This window comes from Cryptococcus neoformans, chromosome 3, assembly GCF_000149385.1.
Source record: "Cryptococcus neoformans var. neoformans B-3501A chromosome 3, whole genome shotgun sequence".
In the NCBI taxonomy this organism is placed as follows: Eukaryota; Fungi; Basidiomycota; class Tremellomycetes; order Tremellales; family Cryptococcaceae; genus Cryptococcus; species Cryptococcus deneoformans.
In genome coordinates, this window is record NC_009179.1 from 1,403,378 (window position 1) to 1,428,789 (window position 25,412).

The 25,412-nt window shown below is 47.4% G+C and overlaps 7 protein-coding genes across 7 annotated transcripts; 3 read left to right on the top strand and 4 right to left on the bottom strand.

Moving 5' to 3' along the window:
• Positions 1–79: 79 nt before the first annotated feature.
• CNBC4880 (hypothetical protein) lies at positions 80–2,210 on the top strand (the record flags this gene model as incomplete). The annotated part of the gene is made up of 3 exons (XM_771340.1): positions 80–175; positions 223–357; positions 411–2,210. The coding sequence occupies 3 exons, from the start codon at positions 80–82 to the stop codon at positions 2,208–2,210; spliced, it is 2,031 nt and encodes a 676-aa protein (XP_776433.1).
• A 1,740-nt stretch (positions 2,211–3,950) lies between these two features.
• On the top strand, positions 3,951–5,639 carry CNBC4890 (hypothetical protein; the record flags this gene model as incomplete). The annotated part of the gene is made up of 6 exons (XM_771341.1): positions 3,951–4,457; positions 4,508–4,662; positions 4,713–4,834; positions 4,925–5,049; positions 5,103–5,495; positions 5,553–5,639. The coding sequence occupies 6 exons, from the start codon at positions 3,951–3,953 to the stop codon at positions 5,637–5,639; spliced, it is 1,389 nt and encodes a 462-aa protein (XP_776434.1).
• Positions 5,640–5,903: 264 nt separating this feature from the next.
• On the bottom strand, positions 5,904–10,159 carry CNBC4900 (hypothetical protein; the record flags this gene model as incomplete). Its single annotated transcript, XM_771342.1, has 8 exons — positions 5,904–6,458; positions 6,515–6,631; positions 6,684–7,504; positions 7,556–7,705; positions 7,764–8,441; positions 8,491–9,415; positions 9,472–9,903; positions 9,950–10,159. 8 exons carry the CDS (start codon positions 10,157–10,159, stop codon positions 5,904–5,906), a joined length of 3,888 nt encoding a protein of 1,295 aa, XP_776435.1.
• Positions 10,160–11,247: 1,088 nt separating this feature from the next.
• Positions 11,248–12,417, bottom strand: CNBC4910 (hypothetical protein; the record flags this gene model as incomplete). The annotated part of the gene is made up of 6 exons (XM_771343.1): positions 11,248–11,315; positions 11,371–11,437; positions 11,493–11,698; positions 11,765–11,804; positions 11,884–12,339; positions 12,388–12,417. The coding sequence occupies 6 exons, from the start codon at positions 12,415–12,417 to the stop codon at positions 11,248–11,250; spliced, it is 867 nt and encodes a 288-aa protein (XP_776436.1).
• Positions 12,418–12,707: 290 nt separating this feature from the next.
• On the bottom strand, positions 12,708–14,964 carry CNBC4920 (hypothetical protein; the record flags this gene model as incomplete). The annotated part of the gene is made up of 7 exons (XM_771344.1): positions 12,708–12,818; positions 12,874–13,140; positions 13,194–13,990; positions 14,050–14,461; positions 14,515–14,768; positions 14,829–14,883; positions 14,938–14,964. The coding sequence occupies 7 exons, from the start codon at positions 14,962–14,964 to the stop codon at positions 12,708–12,710; spliced, it is 1,923 nt and encodes a 640-aa protein (XP_776437.1).
• A 473-nt stretch (positions 14,965–15,437) lies between these two features.
• CNBC4930 (hypothetical protein) lies at positions 15,438–19,408 on the bottom strand (the record flags this gene model as incomplete). The annotated part of the gene is made up of 17 exons (XM_771345.1): positions 15,438–15,517; positions 15,583–15,669; positions 15,718–15,817; positions 15,871–16,000; positions 16,061–16,959; positions 17,009–17,503; positions 17,555–17,657; positions 17,710–17,840; positions 17,896–18,249; positions 18,301–18,379; positions 18,429–18,544; positions 18,594–18,678; positions 18,735–18,831; positions 18,890–18,973; positions 19,030–19,120; positions 19,180–19,287; positions 19,340–19,408. The coding sequence occupies 17 exons, from the start codon at positions 19,406–19,408 to the stop codon at positions 15,438–15,440; spliced, it is 3,108 nt and encodes a 1,035-aa protein (XP_776438.1).
• Positions 19,409–21,918: 2,510 nt separating this feature from the next.
• CNBC4940 (hypothetical protein) lies at positions 21,919–24,938 on the top strand (the record flags this gene model as incomplete). Its single annotated transcript, XM_771346.1, has 18 exons — positions 21,919–22,076; positions 22,141–22,178; positions 22,230–22,239; positions 22,303–22,326; positions 22,372–22,378; positions 22,444–22,518; positions 22,582–22,634; positions 22,689–22,731; positions 22,787–22,861; positions 22,916–22,935; positions 22,987–23,292; positions 23,348–23,398; positions 23,446–23,595; positions 23,642–23,850; positions 23,960–24,044; positions 24,108–24,256; positions 24,321–24,394; positions 24,447–24,938. The coding sequence occupies 18 exons, from the start codon at positions 21,919–21,921 to the stop codon at positions 24,936–24,938; spliced, it is 2,019 nt and encodes a 672-aa protein (XP_776439.1).
• Positions 24,939–25,412: the final 474 nt, after the last annotated feature.

Sequence of the window (25,412 nt, forward strand, 5' to 3'; positions counted from 1 at the left end):
GTCCATTCCGACAAGCGCATGTCAATAAATAACTAAATACACCCTGCTCTCTACTCTGCAACATGTCTTCCCACGCATAATGAACAACCAGCAGCTCGTACAGCAGCACTATGACATCGCACTCAAGTTCATGCAGGCGGCCAATTATCTGGACGCATGGAAAAACTTTGACAAGGTGCGTTCCCGCACTCCCGCATCATCTAATCCGCTCACTGTCTCCAGGCGATCAACTTTGGAGGAAAGAACCCCGTGTTGCTTGACTGCAAAGCGGCGGCCATGTCAAAGCTTCCAGAATGGAGAAACCATGCGTTGGAAGTCACCAAAGACATGATTGCAAAATGGCCAAAAGACTTTAGAGTATGTCACATACACCATCCGGTCACGCGCACTAACGCGTATATGGGTAAAAGGGGTACTATCGCCAAGCCTCTGTTCTCTATGCTATGAAAGCTTACGATCATGCTTTCAAGGTTATCAGCAAGGCCGTGGATATAGGTCCTACTCGCTCCCAGGACGAGCGGAAGTACAAGGCAATCCAGCAGCTTCGCGCAACGATCATCATCCAAAAGACCGAGGCGGACCGTTTACGCGCCGCGAACGATGAAGCCGAGGCGCAGAGGCAAGCCATCGCGCGTCAAGCGGCCAAAAAGGCGAGGATCAACTACACGCATCTCCTCTCAAGAGACATCCTCTTAATCATCGCTGAGCAGGGCATGGCGGATCACCCTGGATTCATCTTTAGGATGGCCGGTGTATGCAAGTCGTGGAGGGAGACGTTGCTCAGCCAGCCAAGCTTGTGGGATACCATTGTTCTAGGCAGGAAACGGAAGGATCAAAAGGTTACTCTGTTCATTGAACGATCACGTGGCAGGATCAAAGAGGTCAAGATCGCCTGTCACCTTGATCAGTTCCTTGCGGGAAAAATCGGGCTGTCCTTGGCGCCATACATGCCCAATGTGGAGCGCCTAACTGTCCATGCGCCATATAGAATCAATTTAAACCTCTTGACTCAGTGGAGGGGTCTTCTACGTAATGTAGAATATCTCTCCCTTTCCCATGATGATGGCGGAGCCACTCTCAGGAAGAACTTTACCCATGATTTATTACCACCAGGACCGTCACGACTTCGCCATCTCGCTATCGCCAACTTCCAGACTGGGCCCGAAAGCGATTCCACATACACCCCTTTAAAGCAAGTTGAAACTGTCTCTATACGCTCAACAGACCTCTTTCTCCCCCTAGACTCCGCCGAAGAAACATTGCTCTCCACCTTCCCAGCTGCCACGAGTATAGAGCTGATCAACAATCGCTATTTTGATTCCTCGCGTGGAGCACTTCCAATCGTCGCAGAACTGCCCAATCTCCGCTCTTACACGAACAACAAAGCTTCTTCAAACGTGTTCAAGACGATCACAGTGCCGTCTCTGCAAGACTTGTCTGTTGATTCACTCCGTGCTTCCTCACTCAAAACATGGCTTTCAGCCCCAGGCCTAGCCACTTGTCTCACTACCTTACGATCGCTCAGCATTTCCTGCACTTCATTCACCGATACAGACGTTCTCTCGGCTTTAGCTTTTCTTCCAGGTCTCCAATTCCTCAACGTGTCTGCCTGTCCTCTCACCAACACCTTTCTTGAAGGCCTTGTTCGCAGGCCGGCAGATTCGGATCAAGAAAACCTCTGTCCAAAGCTGACAGCTCTCTCCATCTCGATAAATGATAACATCACGGGCGGGCCCTTGACCCGCTTTGTGAGGAGCAGAGTAGCAAGCAGTGCTGGACTGGCATCTTCATCGTCTGATTTGGACATGAATACACAAGCACAAGGCAATAATACCCAAACAGAATTAAAGAAAAACATGAGCTCGTCCTTCAGGCCAAGTGCGAGATCTGCTTTTGGCCGGCCCACAAAACCTCCGTCTGTCCGTACAGACTCTGATCAATCCATCTCTTCTACTCTTCCGCAAAGCCAGACTTGCGCTCCATCCCAACCATCATCGTCATCTTCATCCACGCTGCCCGAAATTACATGGCTCAATCTCTTCCACTGCGGAGGTATCGATCCCTCTGCAATCTCTTATATCCGCCAATACGTGAAATTTGTAGGGCACTCGCTTGCAGCGCATGGTGGTGACCGGAACGAGGGTAAAGGAAGGTGGAAATGGAATGTCGAATGGAAGGATGTGGTGGAGGGGAGGGCGGGCCTGGATTGAGAAGAGTTGCGGGTAAGTAATCATTTGGAATCGTATTTTGGGGGGGTTATGGTTTGAACAATTCGTGTTGTTACTTTTTTTATTGGCAGGTACGAAGGACCAGTGGTATGTCTACCACACTTGTGAACCTGATGTGATCGAGGATAAAAAAGGTTGGACGAGAAAGATATGGTGGGAACTAGGACGTTTGGATCCCCAGTTTCCCCATGATTGTGGTTAGTCTCGCTATTATCGCGCTTTTGTAAGCTGTACAATTGGGACAGTAGGCAACTTGACAATGTTTTGGCTAATAATCCCAAGCTAGCTTCTACTATAAAGGTATAATTTGTTGTTATGTTTTCGCGTATTTGCATGTTACCTTTCGTCCCACAATCAAACTTTTTGGCACTGTCGCGGGGATCCTTTCATAAAAGAGCCATTCACGATCCTTTCTCGCACTTTTCAAGCTTCCGTAACGCTAATAACGGTCTGTTATACTCATATCGTCATTGTCAAACACGCTATCCTTATTTGCTCATTCTACGTACCCAAAGTGTTAACATTATCGACAAAAAGCGCTGGGCAAGATGCAAGCACCTTCTCCTGATCACTCCGCCGCAGATGGTATAAACGGCCCATTAAATCCCTTTGTCGTTACCCCCCCTCCGCCGGACGGTAAAGACGATGAGATCCCCGGCTACGTAAGTTTTATCACATGCTCGGCAGTATACATTTATTCCGATGAACCTCGCTCACAAAATGAGCTGGCAGGTGACAAGGTTTGGGGCATACGTGAGTAACTTTGAAGGAGTAGCACGCAGTTATTAATAGGTGGTTGTGACGGGCACTCACTGACTGAATGACTATCGTTTATCGCAGCATACTTTGTAAGGCTCTCATTCGCGCCTTTCATTTAGTCTTGTTGTTATAACGAAACCGCTGACATTGAGTATTGTTTGATCAAGGACCGAAGGGGTTTTGTAAGTCCTCATTCCGCCTTGCAATTAGTAGAAGGGACGCTGCAGCAGGACCCATACATCTCCGCCTTGGCGGTCTGCCTAAAGCTGACAGATCTTAGCCTTCCAGCCGGTACGTTGCTTCCAAGGGGGGCAAACTTTGCAATGCAGTCAACGATAGACTTTGGATTGCACTTTCCCGTGAGTACTTTAACCTCTTTCTTCGTTCTTCCCCCACCAATTCCCCCCCCCCCCCCGGTCGGATTTCCTGCTTCACTTCAGATCAAGTCATTCCAGGTCACGCTCCTGACTTGAAATGGTGTAGAAAGGCACAAAGGTTCCCGGCGGATTCCTTCTGCCTGTAGGTGCATGGTGTCGTCCCCCCTCCCTTTGAAAGGCTGCTGACGGAGGACAATGGCGTATAAAAAATAAAAACACAACGCAACAGGTGTCCGTTGTGAAGAAACAGGAGCCCAAGAAAGCCCCGCCTCCCTCTGAGAACCCTCTGTGCATAGTACAATAGATATAAATGTATGCGCACATGAATGAACAGTGGCCGAGATTGGCTGCTGTATGCATGGAAACATCGAATAGTACAATCAACGTAGTTCGTTCGTACGTCGGCAGCAGACGGAGCGAGCGAGGAGAAGAGTGTAGTACGTACGTGTATTTACGTAAATTGCTTTTCAATGGAAGCGTCGACGCGTCCGACGGTCCGTGTTCGTGTGGATTTCATTGTCCACTCAAGTCATGATGAACTTCTTCTCGGCTTTCATATCTTCTTTCCATCACCACGATCCTCAAGATGCACCCACAAAATTCCTCGACTCCTTCAACCAACTCCCCTTCCACCTTCTCTCTTCCCAAATCATCCATCTCACGGAAGAAACCTCCAGGACTCGACATCTCCAAATCGATCCTTCGTCCCACACGTACAGCACCCGTTTTGCCCGCAAATGGAAGCTCCCCTAGCAACTTTGTGTCAGAAGCAGACAGGCTGAGAGATGACATTGCCAACCTCCAGTTGTCAAGTCGATCAACAGGCTCGAATCACTCCCCGGAAGCACTTGACTCCCCTAGGGCATTCCAAAGCGACAGTTCGGTTGCGTCGGGTCTTGCAAAGAAGGAGAAGAGCAGGGACGGTAAAGAACGGGGAGATAAGGAGAAGAGGAAGAAGAAACACAAGGACAAGGATGGAGAAGACTTGGTCAAGGATGAAGACCTAGAAATACTGCACGATTTAGGAGCGGGCAACGGAGGGACAGTGACCAAAGTGTGGAACAAGAAGAGGAAATGCGTTATGGCTCGAAAGGTATGGTTCCTATTCTGTGATGATTTGAATACAGCTAATAATAAATCAAGCTCATCCTAGTAGACGCCAAACCGTCCATAAGAAAGCAGATCCTTCGAGAGTTACAAATCATGAATGACTGTGATTCTCCATACATCGTCGGATACTATGGATGTTTTCCCGTCGACGTCCATGTAGGTATCGTCATGGAATTCATGGATGCTGGGTAAGTCACAAAAATCACTCGAAGAACTCTTGCTGATGCAACGTTGATAGATCTCTGGACTACATCTATAGGCATCACGGCGCCATTGACATTGACATCGTTGGTAAAGTCGCTCAAGCAGTGCTGGAGGGTCTGATTTACCTTTATGATAAACACCGTATCATACATCGAGGTATGTTTAGAACATCCATCATTGCAATCGGCCCGGTGCTGCACACCCAAAGGGACACTTGTGTACTAATTACTCATTCAAACCAAATAGATATCAAGCCGTCCAATGTATTAGCCAACACTCGAGGGGAGATAAAGATATGTGATTTTGGAGTCTCTGGCGAGTTGATTAACTCGATCGCCAATACCTTTGTGGGCACCAGCACATATATGAGCGTACGTCTGTCTCTAGTGTAATTGTTTATCGTCATCTGATCATATTCGAGTAGCCGGAGCGGATTCAGGGAGCGCCGTACACGATCAAATCAGACATCTGGTCTCTCGGTATCTCCCTTATCGAGTTGGCTGTTGGCCGTTTCCCATTCTCCGATTCACCCGACTCGGAAGAACTCTCACCTAGCGTTTCCGACTTTGATCCTGATCCTACACTTCCTCGGTCCGTTCGACGCCCTAAAATTGAATCAAACAGCAGACATAACGGCGTCAGTCAGAGTGGTGGACCGCACGCCATGTCTATTCTTGACCTGTTGCAACATATCGTCAATGAGCCAGCCCCAAGGTTGGCAAGCAGACGGAGGAGATTCCCTCAGGAGGCGGTTGCATTTGTGGAGGGCTGCTTGATCAAGGATCCCGATCAACGAAGGAGTCCTAAAGAGCTGCTGGTAAGTTATAATTCAACTGCAACGACGAACTTTTTTTCTTACCCTGCTTTTCTGCAGTCTTCTTCGTGGATAACCAGCCTCAAAACCACCAAAGAGGACCTTCAAACCTGGGCTCGATCCATGGTCGGCCCCCGCGAGGAATAAACGTACCCCGGTCTTGCAGATTATATTTCGGCTTCGCATATTTTTTAATGTTGATACTCTTCTTTGTATATCTCTAATCACCATCTCGCATATCCCCGTCCATCATATGCCCTGTGTATACTTATTACTCATGACAATATCATCTGCAGACGAAGAAATGATGCATGTTTGGCTTATGTAAAGTAGCATTATGCAGAAAGCAAACGGCGTGTAGTACAATAGTGGTCGTGCAATGTTTGATTCTAGTCATAAACAAAAAAGCTTTCAATCCACCAAAATCCACCTGGTTCCTTCTCTCCTCTGCTTTTTCTTCATCACCGGAAGATCAATTCCCAAGTCTTTGAAATGCGGCGTGACAAACACTTCTCTTTCGTCGTCCTTTAAACCACTCTTTCTAGCAAACCCTTTTGTCGGCATCTCCATTGGTTTGGAGAAGGTGCAAAGGCCCTTCCCAAGACTAGGTAACCAGATAGGATTGATTTTGGTTACGCCCTTCATCCACGGTTTGCTGGTTCTGACAATTTCAGAGAATACGACAAAGTCTGGAGGAGCACAATGGAAGAGGGCGGATGAAGGATGAATGAATACGGGCTCGGATCCCAGTCCAACTGCTCGGTAAGCCACCCCGCGAGTAGACTCGTACGAGACACCCTTCTTCAATACGAGGTCTTCACGAACAGCTACCTGGTCAATAAAGCCGGCGGCAAGGATTTGACGAAGCACCTTCAGTTGAGTGTCACTGGGCGGAAGCAATTTCGAAAGCGGTACTTTGGCAATAGAGGATATTTGAGCTCGAAGTTGATGTATCTCCTGCATTGCCTGATGAAATTATCAGCTTCCAACTGACTCGCACAATATTACAGCCTAAAACGGACCTTGAGACGGATAAAAGTCTTTGCACAGAAGGCAGGCGATGGGTCGAACTCGTAGGCGCCGATGGCCGCGAGGAGCTTGAACATATCGCTGGTACCCTGTCCAAGCGCCAGGAATTGCTTACATGACAGACATCAGCATCATACAGTCACTAGAGGCATCCTAGCTCACCTGTTGCGCCTTGAAAAACCGTCTTCTTGTCTCCTTCCGTTGCTCCTTCTCCCTGATATCCTCACTTTTAATATGGCTAATCTCAGCGACTTTATCTTCCTCTTCATCCACCTCTAGCGACTGTTCGTGTATGAAAGGGTCGCCCACTGACATACCCGCCACTATAGCAATGATATAAGACATGCAGTCGTGCTGGGTACCAATAGCCAGCATCTTCGCGAACCTCGGTGACACAGGAAACCCGGCCATAGCTTTGCCTAGGTCCGTAATCTGACCCCCGCCTGAACCTTTGTGTTGCACGCCATTGATCATCTTTGTCAAAGTAGGAAGCGAAAGGGCACCGAGGTTTGTAAGGAGATTCTCTGCTCGTCGGAGGGCTGCCCGGTCTGGGGGTGTAGGGAATGGGAAATTGATAACCGCATCGATGTTCATACTCTTCATTTGTAAGACCACGCCTTCAATAGGCATCCGTAAGATTTCGGGTTTGGAGAATTGCTCAAAATGATCCTCAAAGAGAGCGGATGAATAGAGACGGTAGCAGTGACCTGGTCCTGTACGACCGGCACGGCCAGCTCGTTGAGAAGCCGAAGCCTTTGAAATCCAGGAGACTTGGAATGATTGCACACCATTGATGGGATCATAATGTCGCTCTTTGGCACGGCCAGAATCAACGACGTAGCGGATGCCGGGGATAGTAAGAGACGTCTCAGCTACATTGGTAGAGATGATGACGAGCCTGTGGCCCTCGGGAGGCGGTTTGAAAACGAGCATTTGTTGGTCATTGGGTAATAAAGAGTAAAGAGGAAGAACATGCAGCGGAGCTATGTCGTACGATGAGTAAGTGAACAAAATAAATGATTATCTGTACTCACCGTCTGCAGGTTCATCAAATTCGAGGCCTGGGATACCTTCAATCTCGTCGTCGGTATCAAGGGCCTCAGGATCGCTCTCTGCGGCCCCATCATCGACGTCCGCAGCCAAATCTTCATCCTTTCCGAATTCAACTTCCTCGGCTTCGCGCTCTGAAAACAGGCCATTAGCTCATACACCAATAAAAATCTCCTGAAAGGATTGACCAACCTTCTGGAGGCAACGAATTATCGTTGATTACTTGAGTCTTCTGAGATGACTTTTTGGCGCCATATTTCTTCTCCAATTTCCTACACAATGCTTGGATCTCGCCTTGTCCAGTCATGAAAACCAAAATACCTCCAGGTGGCAGCCTTGCATGTATCTTGGAAACTTTTTTGTACGCCTCCGTCACATAATCACTGACAGTACGTCTGCTGAAGTGAACGGTGACCGGATGTTGTCTGGCAGCAATGTGAATTACAGGGGGAGGTTTGGAGAATAATGTGGGGTTTTCGGCAAAGTCGGAGACTCGAAGAGTAGCGGACATGACAACGATACGCAAGGGCTTCACGTCTTGCTTGCCTTCGCGCCACAGTTTCTCTCGAAGTTTAGCGACTCTACTCAAGACACCAACGAGGACATCCGTGTTGACACCTCGCTCGTGCGCCTCATCGACAACAACCACGCTGTATCGGCTGAGCAAAAAGTCAGATGCAAGCTCTCGCAAAAGGACACCGTCCGTCATAAACTTGATGGCGGTATCAGGCGAGGTTGTGGAAGAGTATCGAATTTGATGCGCAACAAGTGATGAATTCGGGGGGAGATTGAGCTCGGAACGGACTCGCTCAGCAAGTGACACGGCGGCGACACGACGCGGTTGAGTGACAGCAACCATACCAGGATTGTCTAAGCCAAACAAATTAGCACAATCCCCACATGCTGAGATTCGACTTACCTGAACCCTTGTATCCAAATCCAGCTTCATAAAGCATTTGGGGCACTTGAGTCGTTTTACCACTACCTGTCTCACCACAGATAATGACCACGGGGTGCATCAAAATCGACTCGATGATGGATTGCTCCTCGGCAAGAATAGGCAACCCCATCCTTGTCTCAGATACTGAAGGTCGACGAGTGATGTTTGGACGGACCTTGGACTTGTCACTGTCTTTACTTTGATCAAGAAGAGAAGTCGTTGGAATGACAAGCTCTTGGCCAAGAGGACCAATGTATTCACCGACCCGGGCCGCAAGTAAAGGTTGAGACTTGTATAATGTTGTAGTCGGCTCAGCTGCGAGGAGATCAGGTGCAGAAGGCTGTGATGTTTGACCCATCTGTTTAAGTGCCCAATCCTTGAAACCAAGCGATCGCTTCTTTTTGGGGGGAGCAACTTCTTCTTCTTCGTCCTCTTCACTGCCTTCCTCTTCCGAGTCTTCTCCGTCTTCTTCATCGCTGGCCTCCTCATCGCTATCCATCTCGTCATCATCTTCCTCCTCCTCACCATCATCATCCGCATCATCTTCGTCCTCGTCATCCTCATCCTCATCATCTGAATCTTCCCTGTGCTCTATTCCTCGTCTTCCAAACATACCATAGACAAAGCCCTTTTTCCGCCGTATTTCAACTCTCGGTTTCACGACTTGCCCATCGGTCGATTTTTTGAGAGCCCCGCCTAGCACAGTAGGGGCAGAGGGGGCCGATACCGGCGGTTTTATGGTTTCAGAGACTGACTCTGGTCCAACTTCAAGTCTGGGAGAAGGTTCAGCTGCCTTCTTTGGTTCTTCATCGTCGGAATTATCATTCCCAGAGTCAGACGAGTCAAACTCGGATGATGATGAATTAGGAGCTTGTGTAGAAAGAAGGTTGGGATTCCATCCGGCCTATAATGAAAAGTTATCAGCACTATCTTCTATTCAAACATAGATAGTAAGCTTACCTTCTTGGGAAGCTTACCCTTCCCCTTGCCTTTTTCAGCAGCCTTTATCTCAGCCTTCCGTTCACCTTTGGAGGGTATCACTGTGGTTTTGACCTCCTCTGCCTCTTCAGCTTGTCCGTCCCGAATAACTTCAACCGTGACCTCCTTTGCTTTTCCCTTGCCTTTTCTACTCGGTGCATCATTCTCACTTTCTCCACTATGATCGTCTCCTTCTCCGAACCGTCGAGACAATCGGTCAATTCCCCTACGCACAAGGCGATCTTCACGCTTCTCCTGCCTTTCCTTTGCGCTAGTGGGATTCATGGGGTTTTGGCCCAGGGTAGATGCTGATAGGAGTGAAGCAGATGTGGAGGAAGAGGGTGCGAGGGATTGTAAAAGTTTGAAGGTTTCGAGACGCTGTTCTGATTTGAGTTTTTTGGCCTGTGTTGAATGCTTGATCAGTCACCCAGACCAAATAGACGCAAATACTTGGACAAACCATATAAGACTCGAAACGCTTTCGCTTCTTTGAAGACATGCCAGCGGTTGGGTCTTCGAATACAGCAGCATGCTGGTCGGTTTCGTTGTCCTGGGCGTCCTCCTCGGTGCGCTCCTTGCTGAGGTTCTTCCTCTTCTTGTGCGAGGATCCACCTGCGACTGATCCCCTTGCTTTTGCATTGTACCTCTGACGAACTGGTGGGCCTGCCATTTTATAGTGTCGATTCTCTGATTGTGAGATCGAGTACTGGAGTTATACTATAACTGGTCTTTATACTACTTCAAAATCTTGATCTACCAGCGGCAATGGGCAGTTTAGTCACGTGATTTATATCTTCGGCCGCCGAATGTCGCGAACAAACAAAAATGCTTCCGTCAAGCCTTCGGATCATTCATACATCCATATTACAAATAAACAGGGGGAGTGTACTACGTACTAGTACATCAACCCTATCAATGCTTAATATGATTCTGACCCTTCAGGATACAGCATTGAATCACCCTCTTTGACCATAGACTGGAGTTCAAAATTGGTACAGATCTTTGGCAAGAATACCCCAAATCACAACTAGTCAGAACTAAGTGGCAGAGCTTGAATGGACCTGGAAATGCTGTGACAATCGTACTGAGGGAGAACGTCGTGATTATTTATATGACCTTTAGCAGTATTGGGAAAGCATCCAAGAATGGTGTCACCAGACCTCTTGCATCAGTCTTCAACGGGGATCAACGATACTCTGCAAGTCAAAACTAATCCGTTCATCATTGTAGTAGGTTGCTGAGGACTGAGGACTTGATTTCCGCATTAGAGACGCTTTCCAGGTCATTGCAAGTTGGAAACGCATACTACTGATCCTGTTACCATTGGAGACTTGGCACCCCGTGCTTGGGTCGCATGAAGTAAAGTTGATATATGGATTGTGAAGCACATGCAAGTCGGGAGGAACTTGGGGTAATTTAACTTGAGAGCTTCGTAAACTTCTTAGTGGAGAGAGAGTAGGCGAGCGGCAGCTGGTCTGCCAAATTCTCATCATCATGGGACTGGATGAGATGTGTCTATTTTGTGCTTGATGAAGTAAAAGAGGTAAAGGAGTTCCCTTTTTTCGGCTGGGTATATCAATCAGGATGAACGGAGTCATCAACCCCGGTAACGATGACAATTTGAGTAGCATTGCATACAATTTGCAATATACTCCACGTATAGCAGGCCCAGAACGCGGTGAGACAAGAAGGGTAAATTGATGTCGATGACAGCACCGGCAGCTCGGAAGGTTAGAACGATCTGAATCTATTATCGAATTAAATGGCTTGTAGATAGGTTGCAGGTACCAAACCTCTTTGTCCGTTTCCATCCTCGCATGTCCACCCTGTCCCATGCTGGTCAATCCCGCGGTGCCCATTTGTGACGAGACCTTGACTTACAATCAGAAGAGGTCTTCTCGATGATGTTGACGACCTGATTAGCTTGTACGGATAAATCTCCTTTATCCTGAGTTATCGATATTAGCGCTGTATAACTAACCCACTGCTACGAGCCTACTCACGTTACCGGTATAGTCGTACAGTGCTTGGGCCTGCCCCTCGTCACCATTTGCTAACTCGGGACCGACCTCTGCAGCAGCTGAAGATGCGGGATTCGGGGATGAAGACTGGTACGAACCCGAGCCATCTCTGCGAATCGGAGGCGGGAGAGCGGTATTGGAGTAGGATAGAGTAGGTGAGATAGTTTGCTCCACGGCAGGCGGTTTAGCTACGAGAAATGAGCCATTTAGGGTGCGCGAACACTGAGAAGACAGGCTGATTGGACAAAACGCACACTTTTGTGGGTCTCTCCACATGCTTGTGAAAGCAGACATCTTATTAGAAGTATCCACATGTCCGAAAGACTATCCGGAGATGAAATCATTGCTCAATAATTGTCTTTGGGTCACTCACTCTGGATGAAACGAGGCCTGACACGCCACCCTTCTTTGCTGCAATGGGGGGCGGCGCTGCTTTCCTTCCAGCTTCTTCCTTGACTCCCGCTTCGGCGGGCTTATTCATCCTTTCATTCGCTCTGCCAACCATCGAGCTCATACCAACTTTGCCCAAGAGGTCCATTGCATCCTTGTTTTTGGAAACAGCATTCATACTAGACTTTGTTCCTGCTGTACCATATTTTATTGAAGACGAAATGAATCGCTGAGCTGAGTCAGGCTGCTCTGTTCTCTCTGGCGGGGGCATGGGGTGACGTGCTGATGAGTAGGATGGAGAGGCATATCCTGCTGACGGTGGGGGGGATAGGGCGGCATTCGATCGAGCAGGATGGGAAGACGAGTCGATGGCAGGGGGGGACGGCAGGTTGTGTGGCCGCGACGCGAAGTACTCGTCGAGAAGAGAGAAGAAGGCGTCCTGCGATGGGTGAGTAGGAGCAAGGGAGTGGAGAGACGCGGAACAGACCTTGTCTTCGGGGGAGAGGTTCGTGAACATGCTGAGCGGGATGGGTGGGATGGAGACGTGAGTGGGAATGCAGCAAACAGCGGCACGAACGACGCAACAACCAGGGATGACGCACGCTGCTTCTGTGCCTGGCAATCTGCAATGAATACATGACTGAACGCTTAAAACGACTGAAAAACTACTGCTCCATGCAAGCCGAGCCAATGCATATATACATGTCGTGTCACAGACAATGGGATAAGAGAAAAATAAAATATCGAGCCCTTCTTGATTCCCGCTTCACTTCTATCACCTTATTCCTTCTATTACTACGCCTTCCTTTAGTCGACCTCCTCAACGGAAGGGCCTTCCTCCTGGGCGGGAGCACCGCCAGCACCGGGGAAGCCACCAGGGGCACCACCGGGAGCGCCACCCTGAGCACCGTAGAACTTCTATAGTAGAACGTCAGCGACGTTCATTGTGTCATTGAAACAATTAAAAACTTACAGTCATGATGGGGTTGGCGACAGCCTCAAGCTCCTTCTGCAAGCTCTCAAACTCTTCCTTGGAAGCGGACTGCATGGTGTCGAGGGAGGAGATAACCTCGTCGACCTTCTTGGAAAGAGTCTCGTGGTCGGCAGCGTCAAACTTGTCCTGGTTGTCGGAAAGAGTGGTCTTGAGGGAGTAAGAGTAAGACTCAAGGCCGTTCTTGGCCTGGACAGTGGCGGCAGCAGCCTCATCCTCAGCCTTGAACTTCTCAGCCTCAGCAAGCATCTAATCCAACGTCAGCATTTGCGCAAAGAAAGATACCTCAAAATGTCACTCACCCTCTCGATCTCCTCCTTGGACAATCGGCCCTTGTCGTTGGTGATGGTGATCTTGCTGCTCTTACCGGTAGACTTGTCGGCGGCGTTAACGTTCAAGATACCGTTGGCGTCAACGTCGAAGGAGACCTCGATCTGAGGAACACCTCGGGGAGCGGGGGGAATACCAGAAAGGTCAAACTTGCCGAGCAAGTTGCAGTCCTTAGTCTTGGCTCGCTCACCCTCAAAGACCTGGATCAAGACACCAGGCTGGTTGTCAGAGTAGGTAGAGAAGACCTCAGACTTCTTGGTGGGGACAGTGGTGTTCCTCTTGATCAAGGGGGTCATGATACCACCGGCAGTCTCGATACCCATGGAAAGAGGGGCAACATCGAGCAAGAGCAAGTCCTGAGTGGCCTCAGAAGTGTCACCAGTAAGGATAGCAGCCTGGACGGCGGCACCGTAGGCAACGGCCTCGTCAGGGTTGATGGACCTGTTGGGCTCTCGGCCAGAGAACATGTCGGAAACAAGCTTCTGGATCTTGGGGATACGGGTGGAACCACCGACAAGGACAATCTCGTTAACGGAGGACTTGTCAATCTTGGAGTCTCGGAGAACCTTCTCGACGGGGTCCATGGTGGATCGGAAGAGGTCCTGACAGAGCTCTTCGAATCGGGCACGAGTGATGGAAGTGTAGAAGTCGATACCATCGAAGAGAGAGTCGATCTCGATAGAGGTCTGGGCAGCGGAAGAAAGAGTTCGCTTAGCTCGCTCACAGGCGGTTCGGAGTCGTCGGAGAGCTCGGGCGTTAGAAGAAAGGTCTATATTAACAGATTAGTGTTGGTTCGTCAACAAATTAAACATCAAAAAGGCAACTTACCCTTCTTGTTCTTCCTCTTGAACTCCTGGACAAAGTGGTTGACAAGTCGGTTGTCAAAGTCTTCACCACCAAGGTGAGTGTCACCAGCGGTAGCCTTAACCTCGAAGATACCCTCCTCAATAGTCAAGAGAGAGACATCGAAAGTACCACCACCAAGGTCGAAGATCAAAACATTCTTCTCGCCCTCAGACTTCTTGTCAAGACCGTACGCGATAGCAGCGGCAGTAGGCTCGTTGATGATACGGAGGACATCAAGACCGGCAATGGCACCGGCGTCCTTAGTAGCCTGACGCTGAGAGTCGTTGAAGTAGGCGGGGACGGTAACAACGGCCTTGGAGACGGTGCCACCGAGGTAAGCCTCAGCGGTCTCCTTCATCTTGATAAGGACCATGGAAGAGATTTCTTCGGGAGTCTAGAATAGGTCAGATATCGTCTTTCAGCAAATTATGAGAGGGTGTGACTTACGAAAACCTTCTCCTCACCCCTGTACTCGACCTGGATGGCAGGCTTGCCGGCACGGTCAATGACCTTGAAGGGCCAGTGCTTCATGTCGGCCTGAACCTCAGCATCCTCAAACTTTCGGCCAATCAATCGCTTGGCGTCGAAAACAGTGTTGTAAGGGTTCATGGCGACCTGGTTCTTGGCGGCGTCACCGATCAATCGCTCAGAGTCGTTGAAAGCGACGTAAGAGGGAGTGGTTCGGTTACCTTGGTCGTTCGCTGCAAAACTGTCTTAGCAACAACTCAAAAAAAAAGCATCCACAGAGGGCATGGACCTACCGATGATCTCGACACGGTCATTTTGCCACACGGCAACACAAGAGTAAGTAGTACCCTGTTACTCGTCAGCAAAGCTCGTGTATAATGTGCTTGCTGAAGAGATACTCACCAAATCAATACCAACAGCCTTAACCATTTTGTCTATTTATCTATTAAAGCTTTTGAGTGTAAGGGAAATGTAATGAGTTTTTTGTCCACAAATGAAAAGGTGAAGAGAAGAAAGAGAGAAAAAGAAAGGGAATATAAATACGGAAATTGACGGAAGGTGGGGGAAGGGAGAGGAAGCTTGTCGTCACTGGTCGTAGGGGAGAGCCACGAATTCAGGGGACTTCTTCGCCCTTCTCGCACCGAATCGAATGTGGAGGCAAAACATCGAAAATGCCAGAACAATTGTGTCCTATGTGGGGGACCACATAGCAGCGGTCATATCCACCCCAACGGACATGGCCGCTTTGCTTCGTCTACTCGAGTTGCATCATCAGAAGAAGAAGACTGCGAACTGTCACGCAGAGCAATACTACGACTGCTATTCTCTACCAGGATCAAGCAACACCCAACGGTCTCAGGACCATTCAATGCAGAAATTAAATATAGTAAAGGTACAACACATTATCGCCTGGATCCCTTCTTCTTCTTCTTCCCATCGTCATCAGAGTCACCTCCTCTATCTGTTCTGTGCTTCTCGTCGGCTGGTTGGTAAATTTCCGTCAGCTTTATGCTCAGACATCAATGACGGTATCAAATCTGCACTTACCCCTCTTAGCTTTACGTTCAAGCTCGTCCCAATCTTCACCCTCGTCAGAAAGGCTTTCGGCAGAAGCTGAATCGGAGTCGCCCTCGACTACAATAAATCAGCAAACGTAATCAGATCCAAGCAGACTACACTGACAGGCAGATTCGCTATCCTCGTCACTGCCGCTGGATTCATCAAAGACATCACTATCGCCCTCAAATTCAGAGCCTTCTTCAGATTCCTCTGATCCATCGTCCTGTGTCGATCGTCAGAATTTCTCAACAAGAAAGGACAAGGTGCTAATCTTACAGAGCCTGAACCAGTGAGGAAATTCCATCCACCCTCCGCGTAGAACGCATGAGGGTCTTCATTGACAGTCTTCATGATCGCTGGCCAAGAAAGATTGACAGGGCCTTCGGATATCGGCACATCACAAGAGCTACACGAAGTTAGTCAGTTACGGAAGATAGCCATGTGGATATTAAAAGGTACTACTCACTCAAGCCACTCCTTCACGTTGTCAAGATGCGCAACTGGGATAGAATTGATATGAACAGGCGGCTTCTTGAGGTCTTGAAGTACAAAGACCATATCAAAGTTTTTCAATCCAAACTGCACACGTTCAAGATGTACGATCTCTACCTCTGACAAGGTAATCACCGTAAACGGTAACTCCGAGATATGGATAAGGCAGTTGGTAGTCGGAAGAAGGGCGACAATAGACTTGTGAGGTACTCCATTGAAGCCGAGCTCGCGGAAAGGCACATCAACCTCAAGTTCAAATTGCTGTGCTTGAGCAGCAGTCTCAATACGACGAGCAAAATCGTGGAATAGCTTGTCGAGCTCAGCCCTACGCTTGCGATCCTCCTGCTCTTGTTCGATTTCGTCCTCATCTCCGTATCTGGCCCGTCGTTTTTTGCCACCGGTCTCGTCGAAAGACATATCGGCGACCTCCCTATAAAACTGAACATCTGACGTCTTCTTCTTTCCTAGCATGATGGGAGCTTTCAAATGAACGTGAATGATAACGATGAGCTCTTTCTCGCTAGGCTGGAAGAATAGATGTTTGATGTTGCTGAAGAGAATATCGATCTTCGAAGCGGGACCGTCGGGACGGAAACGGATACCATTTTGATGGATCTCGACGTTACCGTCAGTTTTTTTGCCTTCAGGTCCCGGACGAGGAAATACGTTCTTGAGGACATAAGGATGACGGCCTTTGACTTCAATCAACTTTTCTTGCTCAATGACATCGGCAAGTTCCTTCCTTTCAGTCTCTCTCTTGACGGCAGCCTTCTTGAGGGCCGTAATGGCTTCGTAAACTTTCAACATGTGTCGCTGATCTTGAGACCGGAAGGAGACTGATCGAATAAAGTTGGCATCTGGGTCCTCAAATGGCTGGAGCTCATCAGTACATGGCTGCAAAGGAACACAAGTCTGAGCTTACCATGTCCTCCTTCTTGCCGGCAATTTGACCAGGAGATTGGAAGTTGATACGCAGGACCATGTGATTCGATTCTTCGGTCTTTGTAACGTTTTTGATGGTCGAAATGTGGTAAGGTACCGCATAACCATTGATAGGCAGAACAACAGACTGTCTCTGTTCATCCACGTAGATCCTTCTATCCTCGACAGCTCTTGGCAACTGCTCCTCTCTCCTGTAGCTTTCATATCTCTTCACGACCTTCTGCTGCGCCCCGTTTTTGCCACCAGCATCAGCCTCCCAGCGCTTCACCCCATCTGCATTAAGCTGGGCATGCAGACGCTGCTGATTAGTCTTAATTTTTTCGGCAGTGGTTTGAGTGGCTTGTTCGCGGTTGGCACCTCGAGTTTTGGCATTGAGAACACGGCCACCGACAGTACTGGATCTCGGCTTTTTAGGAGAGTTGTTGATTTTGGGTTTCTTATCGATTTGAGGTTTGACGTCTTCTTCCTCCTCCTCCTGGTAAGGTCCTGATCAGATATGCTTCAAATTAATTCAAATCTCTCTCACCTCCATATCCATAACAACGTCGCTGAGCCTCGTACAACCCTCTGTCAACACCACTGCGCCGTTTTGGCCTATTTTGACAGTGTCAGAAAGAAGAAGAGAGTACCTGTTCTGATGCTCAGCGAATATGACATCAAAAATCTTGAAATAAAACTTACGTCTTCCCCTTGTTCTTCGCGTCTGGCAAGTCTGCCACGCCAATAGTCAAAACAAGGACCATATTTTCTTTAAGTTCTCTGTTGTTTTTGGCATTCAGGAGGAAACTGCTATCTCGGTACTCCATTCCCGTCTATATAAACATAAGCACATGCTCGCACAGTAAGAATTCGACTGAGTACACTCACAGCAAAACCTAAGTTCTTTAAGAAGGAATCCGCGAGGGTGGCGTTTTTGGTTTCCAAGGACTGGTGAACTGAGTTATAGACATCAGAAGCAACAGCACCTGTTTTCAAAAGGGCAAGCGCCTCTTTCCGCACTTCGAGTAAAGTTGTGTATTGAGTCTCTTGTTTTTTGCTTGGACTGATCAAGAAAGTGCGCCCCATGTTGGAACAATAGTTTTTGTAACGGATACCCATGTTGGCTAGGATAATACCGGGTTTGAGATTATCATTGTTGGAAGCAGCAGTCACCTTGAGGTCATACTTTCCTCCCGATTGAATGACGGGAGAGTAGACAAATTCGCTGGAGGCAAAGTCAATCTACACCTCTTGTTAGTTGATGTCAATAGGCTTGCACCATTGAGCACTGACTTCGCCGAGAGACGGATTCTTGTTCCAAAGTTTCATGTCGGGCCCTTTCTCCTCGTTACCAATCTTTTCTTCTACCAATCTGCAGGAAAATTAGGCTTATATCCAGCAAATAAGTAATGCAAACATACTGAGCCAAAGCTTCGTGAGACATTTTGGTTCCTCGATCGATGATTGATTCCATCTTGGACTTGAAATAATTGATCATGACGGTCGAGGTCAATTTGGCGCTTGTGATGATGGTTTTCTAACGGAATTTGAGTACCAGATTCAAAATATGTTCCCATGACGCTTACCAGTTCCTCCCCATCCTTCTCGGCCAAGACAGCAGAGATTGGAATAGCGACATCAACGACTTCCAAATCGCTCTTAGACTCCACACTAAAGGGTAATCAGCATTGCCATACCACAGCATAACAGGCCGCTAGGGTACTTACGCAGAGTTCCATTCGTCTACCAACTTGCCAATAGGCCTGTCTTTGGGTAAACTGCCGAATTTCCCATTAAGCGATGCGACGACCTCTTCCATAGTCTCTGCAAAGCACTGTTATCTACTTGTTCACCAAAGACTCATGAATTGTCATCGACATACCCTTAGCCGCCGTGGCATCCTTCGATCTGACCTTGACATCAATCTCGATTCCGTCTGAAGGCTGAAGCTGTCGGATAAGTTTGGCTAGCGTATGGGGTTGTCCGTTAGCTTCTCCATCAATTCTCCGAAAAAATTCTCACCTTTAGAAGAACCGCACACAAAGGTAACTTTTCGAGGTGACTTTTCGAAGACCATCAAGGTTGAAGGGAATTCATAGCCGAGAAGCCAAAGCTTGCAATGGAGAGTTAGCACACATGTAGCGCGTACCAAAACAGCAAACGAAAACAAACCTGTAAGGCAGTAGTTTTGGTGTAAGATGCCACTTCATCGTTTGGATCCCCCAGAATAATCGCAATCGAATTGATATCTTCCAGAGCTTGTGTATCACCGCTAGGTTTCTAGAGCAACATCAGAAAACGCGACCAGCAATGAATGGCAGACCTAACTTGCCTCCCAAGAGTCGAAGATTTTTGCAGCGCGTTTGAAGAAGGTGGCCGAATCAAGACGGATATCGGACATTTTGGAGACACGCGCAAATTGTAGAAGGTATGGGGATATAGAAAAGAAGACGTGAGGAGCAATGTTCAGAGACTGACGAAGCGAGCTCGAGACCAGGTAAATGACTTGGATTGAGAAAACGCGTTGACGCGTTGGGACTTAATTATTCCGTACTAATTCGCATATTTTATCCCAAGTCCCCCAAGCCCAGGTGCCTCTTGTCAAAAACTTAAATTCACCATCGGCTTATAATAAAAAAAGGAGCCTCCACCTTCCCCTTCAGGTAATTCGGAGTTCATACTTATTTACCCCTGACTGCTTTTTGCCATTCGGCCTTTTGTTCTTTGAGCGATTGTACCTGACCAAGCGAAATCTTGCGACCAAGAGGAAAAAGAAGAGCTTATTGTTCTTTGTTCTCTGTGGGCTGTCGGCCAGGTTATCGCGCTTCGTATATGCACATATTTTAGAGGTAATTTCTCCTCTTCTTCATGACTTCTTCACAAATCGTTCGCGACTTCAAAAGTGTTACGACTCACTATGTTTAAGCCCCTAGCCCTTCTCATCAGCTCTTTCATATTATTACTTCCCAACGTATGGGCTAGCGCGGCTGCTCAGTATCATCTGGACGTTACGAAGGATGCGTCGTGTAAGTGACATATCTGAATCGTTCACAATATGCTCGCTCATTAGCAGCCCCCATTTCTTAGCCTGCTTTCTTGAATGCCATAACAGGGTTGTCAACACTGTTCACTTGGAAGGGACAAGCAGCAACTCATATCAGTGGATATCGCAAAATTGTAAATATGACGTATGTCCTCTTGTGTTCTTGTCTTCCTCATGCTCATGACCGACAACCTTGTAGGAATGGAAGTCTTTAATGTCACAGTGCCTTCCATTAGTCTGCAGTTCGGCCCCTGACGTTGCCTACGCTATTGAATATGGAGAATCCTTTTGTAAGAGGGCCGGTATCAAGAATGTAGTCATTCAGCTCCCTATAAGCTATCTTGAGGGTGCTAACGGGACGTATTTCACGTGAGTCCACTGGTGCTTTTGCAGCGATGGAAGGGAAATTGCTAAAAAATGTCTGGTGATTGCAGATCAGAAGGGTATCTCGAATCTCGGGCGGTCGGCGAACTTTCTATTAACAAAGCGATGATGGGAGCGGCTGTCTTGGGCACGCTTTCCTTTTTTGTCCTGTGAGATGTTGGCAATATGTGTGTCATATTATACAATAATGTACTCTACTATGGCACGGGACTCGGTCTGGTGGCATAGAAGAGTAATGAGCGTTTGTCATACTTGGGGTCTCTGAGTTTTGGAATTTTGGTCGTATTACCGCTGTTTTTGTAGAAATAATCAATGTATTTAAATAATCTTTTCCAAGGGGGTTCTATTGTTAAAATATCATGTAAAGTTGGGCCGTAGCCTATAATTAAAGACGTTGTGATAGACAACCATGACTTGATGGCATGACTAGAAATAACTAATAAGGTAGCTAAGATGGGGAACAGAGGGTGATATGTTGGACATACAGATCTTTTATCTGCTTTTGCAATATACGTACCTGTCAGTGCGCATCAATCAAAGAAAGATTAGAAGGGCGTTCATTATTCAAGACGGAAAGTGGTTTAGTTTAAGGTGGATCATCGTTCAGAATAGGGGAGAAAAAGAAAAGTGAGCACTACCCTCTTCTGACATGTTAGCCACATCTCAATTTCGATTCCTAGCTTGTTCCATATCTTGTGACTGTTGGCTGCACATTTACTAGCTAATCATCCGATAGTAACATGGTTGATTTTTCGCAATGGCGATCAATGCTGGATTGCTTGTCGGAGCTGATGTTCTTGCGGATCATCTCGTAGTAGGCTTGTCGATACGTCCGATGTATGAGTCCCCCTCCTGTTGATACCATGCCCCAACTCTTCAGTCTTTTTTCTGAAGAAAGGAGGAACCGGGAAGAATAAAATTTGGGACGTTGAGAGAAGGTGAGACAAGGAGATAATCGGTGCTTCATTCGTCCCATGCTCATTATTCTCATTTTCTGACGACGCTGACTGCTATCATTCAGTCGGTATATATTTATGGATTATGTATAAGATTGCCTTATACTTCTATTCCCTACTGATTAATGAGCGTTACCAAATGCCAGAAGATCAAGGAGAAGTCAATATCGCCAACCATCAGTACACATCAGAAATTCTCCACTTTGCGCCCATGGTGGACCGGAACTGCGTGCCATAGCGCCAAAGCCATCATCGAGCAGCAGCCGAATCGGCCATCACCAAGCAAGCCTCAAATGATCGGAGTTCAGAAATCGCAAATCAGAATGATATATCATAAACGACTAGTTCCACTGAAGTGATTGAGCTCGAGCCTTAGCGCTGCCCATGCACGGCAAAAGATGGCCAGATTTTCTATTTCAGCCGGAACCACATCTTCCCCCTCCCTGTCGACTATATATATAGTACCGCAGCCAGGTTAGAAGTAACAATACAGGCGACCACCCACGCCTGTAGCAAAACTTCTCCGCCATGATGGTCGTTCAGCAGTCGACTGTCATCTTCCTTTTGTGCTTCAGCCTACCAATAGTCAACGCACTCTCTGAATACCAGTATCTATCGAGCGTAAACAATTTTGCTACGTCTTTCCTCTCACCTTATAATGTAGAAGTTGTCAAATCCATAAATAGGTTGGTCAACTGTAGAGCACAATAGTCTAGGCGAAATTGAGGTGCTAATGTTCAACAAATGTAGCACTCTATTCTCGGAGGATGTGACGGGTACAGCAGACGGTGAGCGCACTTCTTGCCAATCTGGCAGGGGATGAGCTAACAATAGTCTAGTGTCAACCAAGTAAGCCATAGCAGCAGCACTGCTGAAGAAGTAAAGAACACAAAACGCTTACCCGCAATGGAGTTTTGATGGACGAGAGTTGTCAACGTAGGTCAGACGGATTCGAAAAGCCATTCTAACATCCATCACTAGGGAATATGTGAGTCAAAGGCCCGACTATAGAGTAGTAGCGAGTGCTTAAAAACAACTTGCTATTCTCCTTAGTTATTTGGCCTCTTTGTCAAAACAGCTGACGACTCTCATGATCCATCACCATTTGGTAGTCCTATATCGTATAACGTGAGCCATACCTTACCTTTTATTATGGTATGGCCATCATTGACGTGTAGCATACATGAATAGGTAACAGGACTATTAATCGAGAACGAGTTCGTTTCAGCGTCCATCAAGTTTGAGTGTAAGTGCATAACAACTAAGATAGAAAATAACTAACCCATCATCCAAAAAAGTTTACTATCCAGTGTTGAACAAGACTTTTCCCATACAGGTAGAGTGCATCTGAGTGATCAGACAGTAGAATGGTGTCCCTTACCGTAGCTGCTCGCAGATTGACATATCCTTAATGCTGAATGAACAAGGGCAGATTCAACAATACGATGCCTCTTTCCGCCGATGGGCGTGGGTGAGTCCATATTGGGATACACTTGCCCCACGTCTTCTGATACCATCTTAACAGGCCACAGATGTCATTATCCCGTGAGTAGCAAACGGAATGAAAAAAGAACTCCCTTACAGAACGAACATCAGACAACTGTTGCCATATATGGCCAGCAGAAATAATTTGACGATGGACAATACAACTCTTGTCCTTCGTGAATACCTGTCCCGCAAGATTTGCGATACGGCAGTCACCTATTGCACAAATGAGAACCAACAATACAGTAACCATGATGCCTGCATGGATTTCCTCAATACACGAGATATTGGGAAGTGGTATAGAATGGGAGAGGATAATCTGTTGTGTAGACATCTGCACGTACCGATGCTTTTATTGAGGCCAGGTACACATTGCCCCCATATAGGCCCCAGTGGTGGAGATATGTGCATAGATCGGTAAGCGTTCTTGACGCCTGTCATTAGGAGCTAAAAGCAGGGTAGGGTGTACGAGCAGGTCGTCTTGGATTCGCATTTTCCCGCTGGCTGGTTGGCGCCCAAAAAAGTAACGCCAGAAAACGTGGACGAAGTAGGGCATATTCAGGCTATCAGCGGCCAACCTTTGGATCCTCTGCTAGGTAAACCTTTCCTTCCTTCCTTTGAAAGCATAAAAGGTCCTCTGATAAAAAAACACAGAGATTGCTTTAAGCGCAGGGCAGAGTCATTCTTGGGATCCGACTTTGTATGCTACAGCTCTTCTAGGTAATTCAGTATCGATTGTATGCTCGACGCAGAATGACTCACAAAGTATTGTCCAGGATATTTCCTTTTCTTTTACGTCTGTTCCCATAGCATATGGTTGTAAGTCTAACTTCGCATTAGTTGTAAGGTGTAAACCCATACTCACACAGTCCCCAGCCTTTTCGCTCGCTTCTCGGTTGTTTTTCCGTCTCTGGGGATTGAGCATCAAAAAAATATTGTCATGTGTAGGTCTATTCAGTCAGCCCCGGAAAAGCTGTTATTGACAGCAATCAAGATATTATGAACATTATTTTCACCACGATTGCTCTTGCCCTACAGCTGGTGTCAACTCCGGCTTTCCGTCAGGACTATCATCTTTGGGAAGTTCAGTGTCTACGAACAGCAGGCGTAACGGTGTCGGCATTATACGTATTCGAATTGATTTACCGTCTCAAGATGAGGATACCCCTGTAAGCGCAATGTTGAATCGTCACTTCGAGATTGTATATATTTGGGCTTACCATTGGGTCTAGTATCATACATCACTTCCTCACAATCATTGCCATCTCCTTCACGGTTGCGGTTTTCGAATATACAATGTCGACGACATATCTCAACAGCGCATGTATATGGCTTTTCCAAGCCACTCTCGAGCAGCCCACATTCCTGGGGTTGTTAGGATGTGAGTATCTTCCGCGTATACTCAAAATGCATTTGTAATCATAAGGCTGATGGTGCGAGGTCAGATCGATTGGGCTGGAATCCTAAACAGGTTGCAAGGCTACTGAAATTTGCTGCTGTTCAAACCTTTCTCTTTAAGGCAAGTCTTTTGTTTTTCAGTATCACTCATATCCATGTTAACATGGCTACAGTCTGCCAGTGCGTTAACTCTCATCATATATTGGGGAATTCGACAAAATTACTCTTACCGGCAAATGGATATCGCCTGGACGGTCATGGTATTTCTTATCGCCATTGGCCTTGTGCTCACGCAGATGTGGGGTTCTTGGATTACATACGCTATTGGATGCCGCATCTCCCACCAGAATAGTGAGATTATCGATCTTCCCTTATCCAGGAGCAGCCTCAAAAGAGTTATATTTCGCAAGCTGCGATTCAGGTCTCAGCAAAAGAGAGATGGTTTCGAAGCATTCAGTGATGCCAACGTGAACCAAATTGGGTCTCGGCCAGTGCTCGAAACGATACCACCATTGCGAGATAATAGTATCAAATACTCGGGAGGAGCCAGCATCAATAATTCATTGACTGAGACGGAAGAATGTACACCAGTGGATACGGGGAACTCGAGGGAGTCGACGATGACTGTTGTGGTGGGAGCTGAGGAGATCAGGAAACCAAGTTAGCGTCTACAGCGATCTGATTGATAGACTTTTCAGCGCAACGAGATAAAGCAGTCGACATAGCGTATATGTTGAGTAAGTATGCAGATCATACTTGAACGTACGGCATGTCGCAGGACTTTTTTACAGAAGTGGAAACGAGTGATGAACGTTATGAGGATTGAACTAATAGCTAAACTTGGTGTGGAAGTAGGGAAAGGTGGGAAAAGGATGGTATGACAAGGGACGAGGAAAGACGAATAAAGCAGCTGCGAACTTGAAGCCAAAAGAAGTATAAAGTATGAAGGAACATGGTTAAAACACAAAACATCTCCCGAAACATAAATACCTTTTGCTCCTGAATTAATGACATCTTACGGCGATCCCTGAAGTGCGGGGGTGGAGGGCGGGAAGCTCAGGGACCAAATCTGTAATGCCTCCTAATCATTTTGAAGATCGTGACGATGTCACTTTGTAATTGAAATTAGCTCGGTTTTG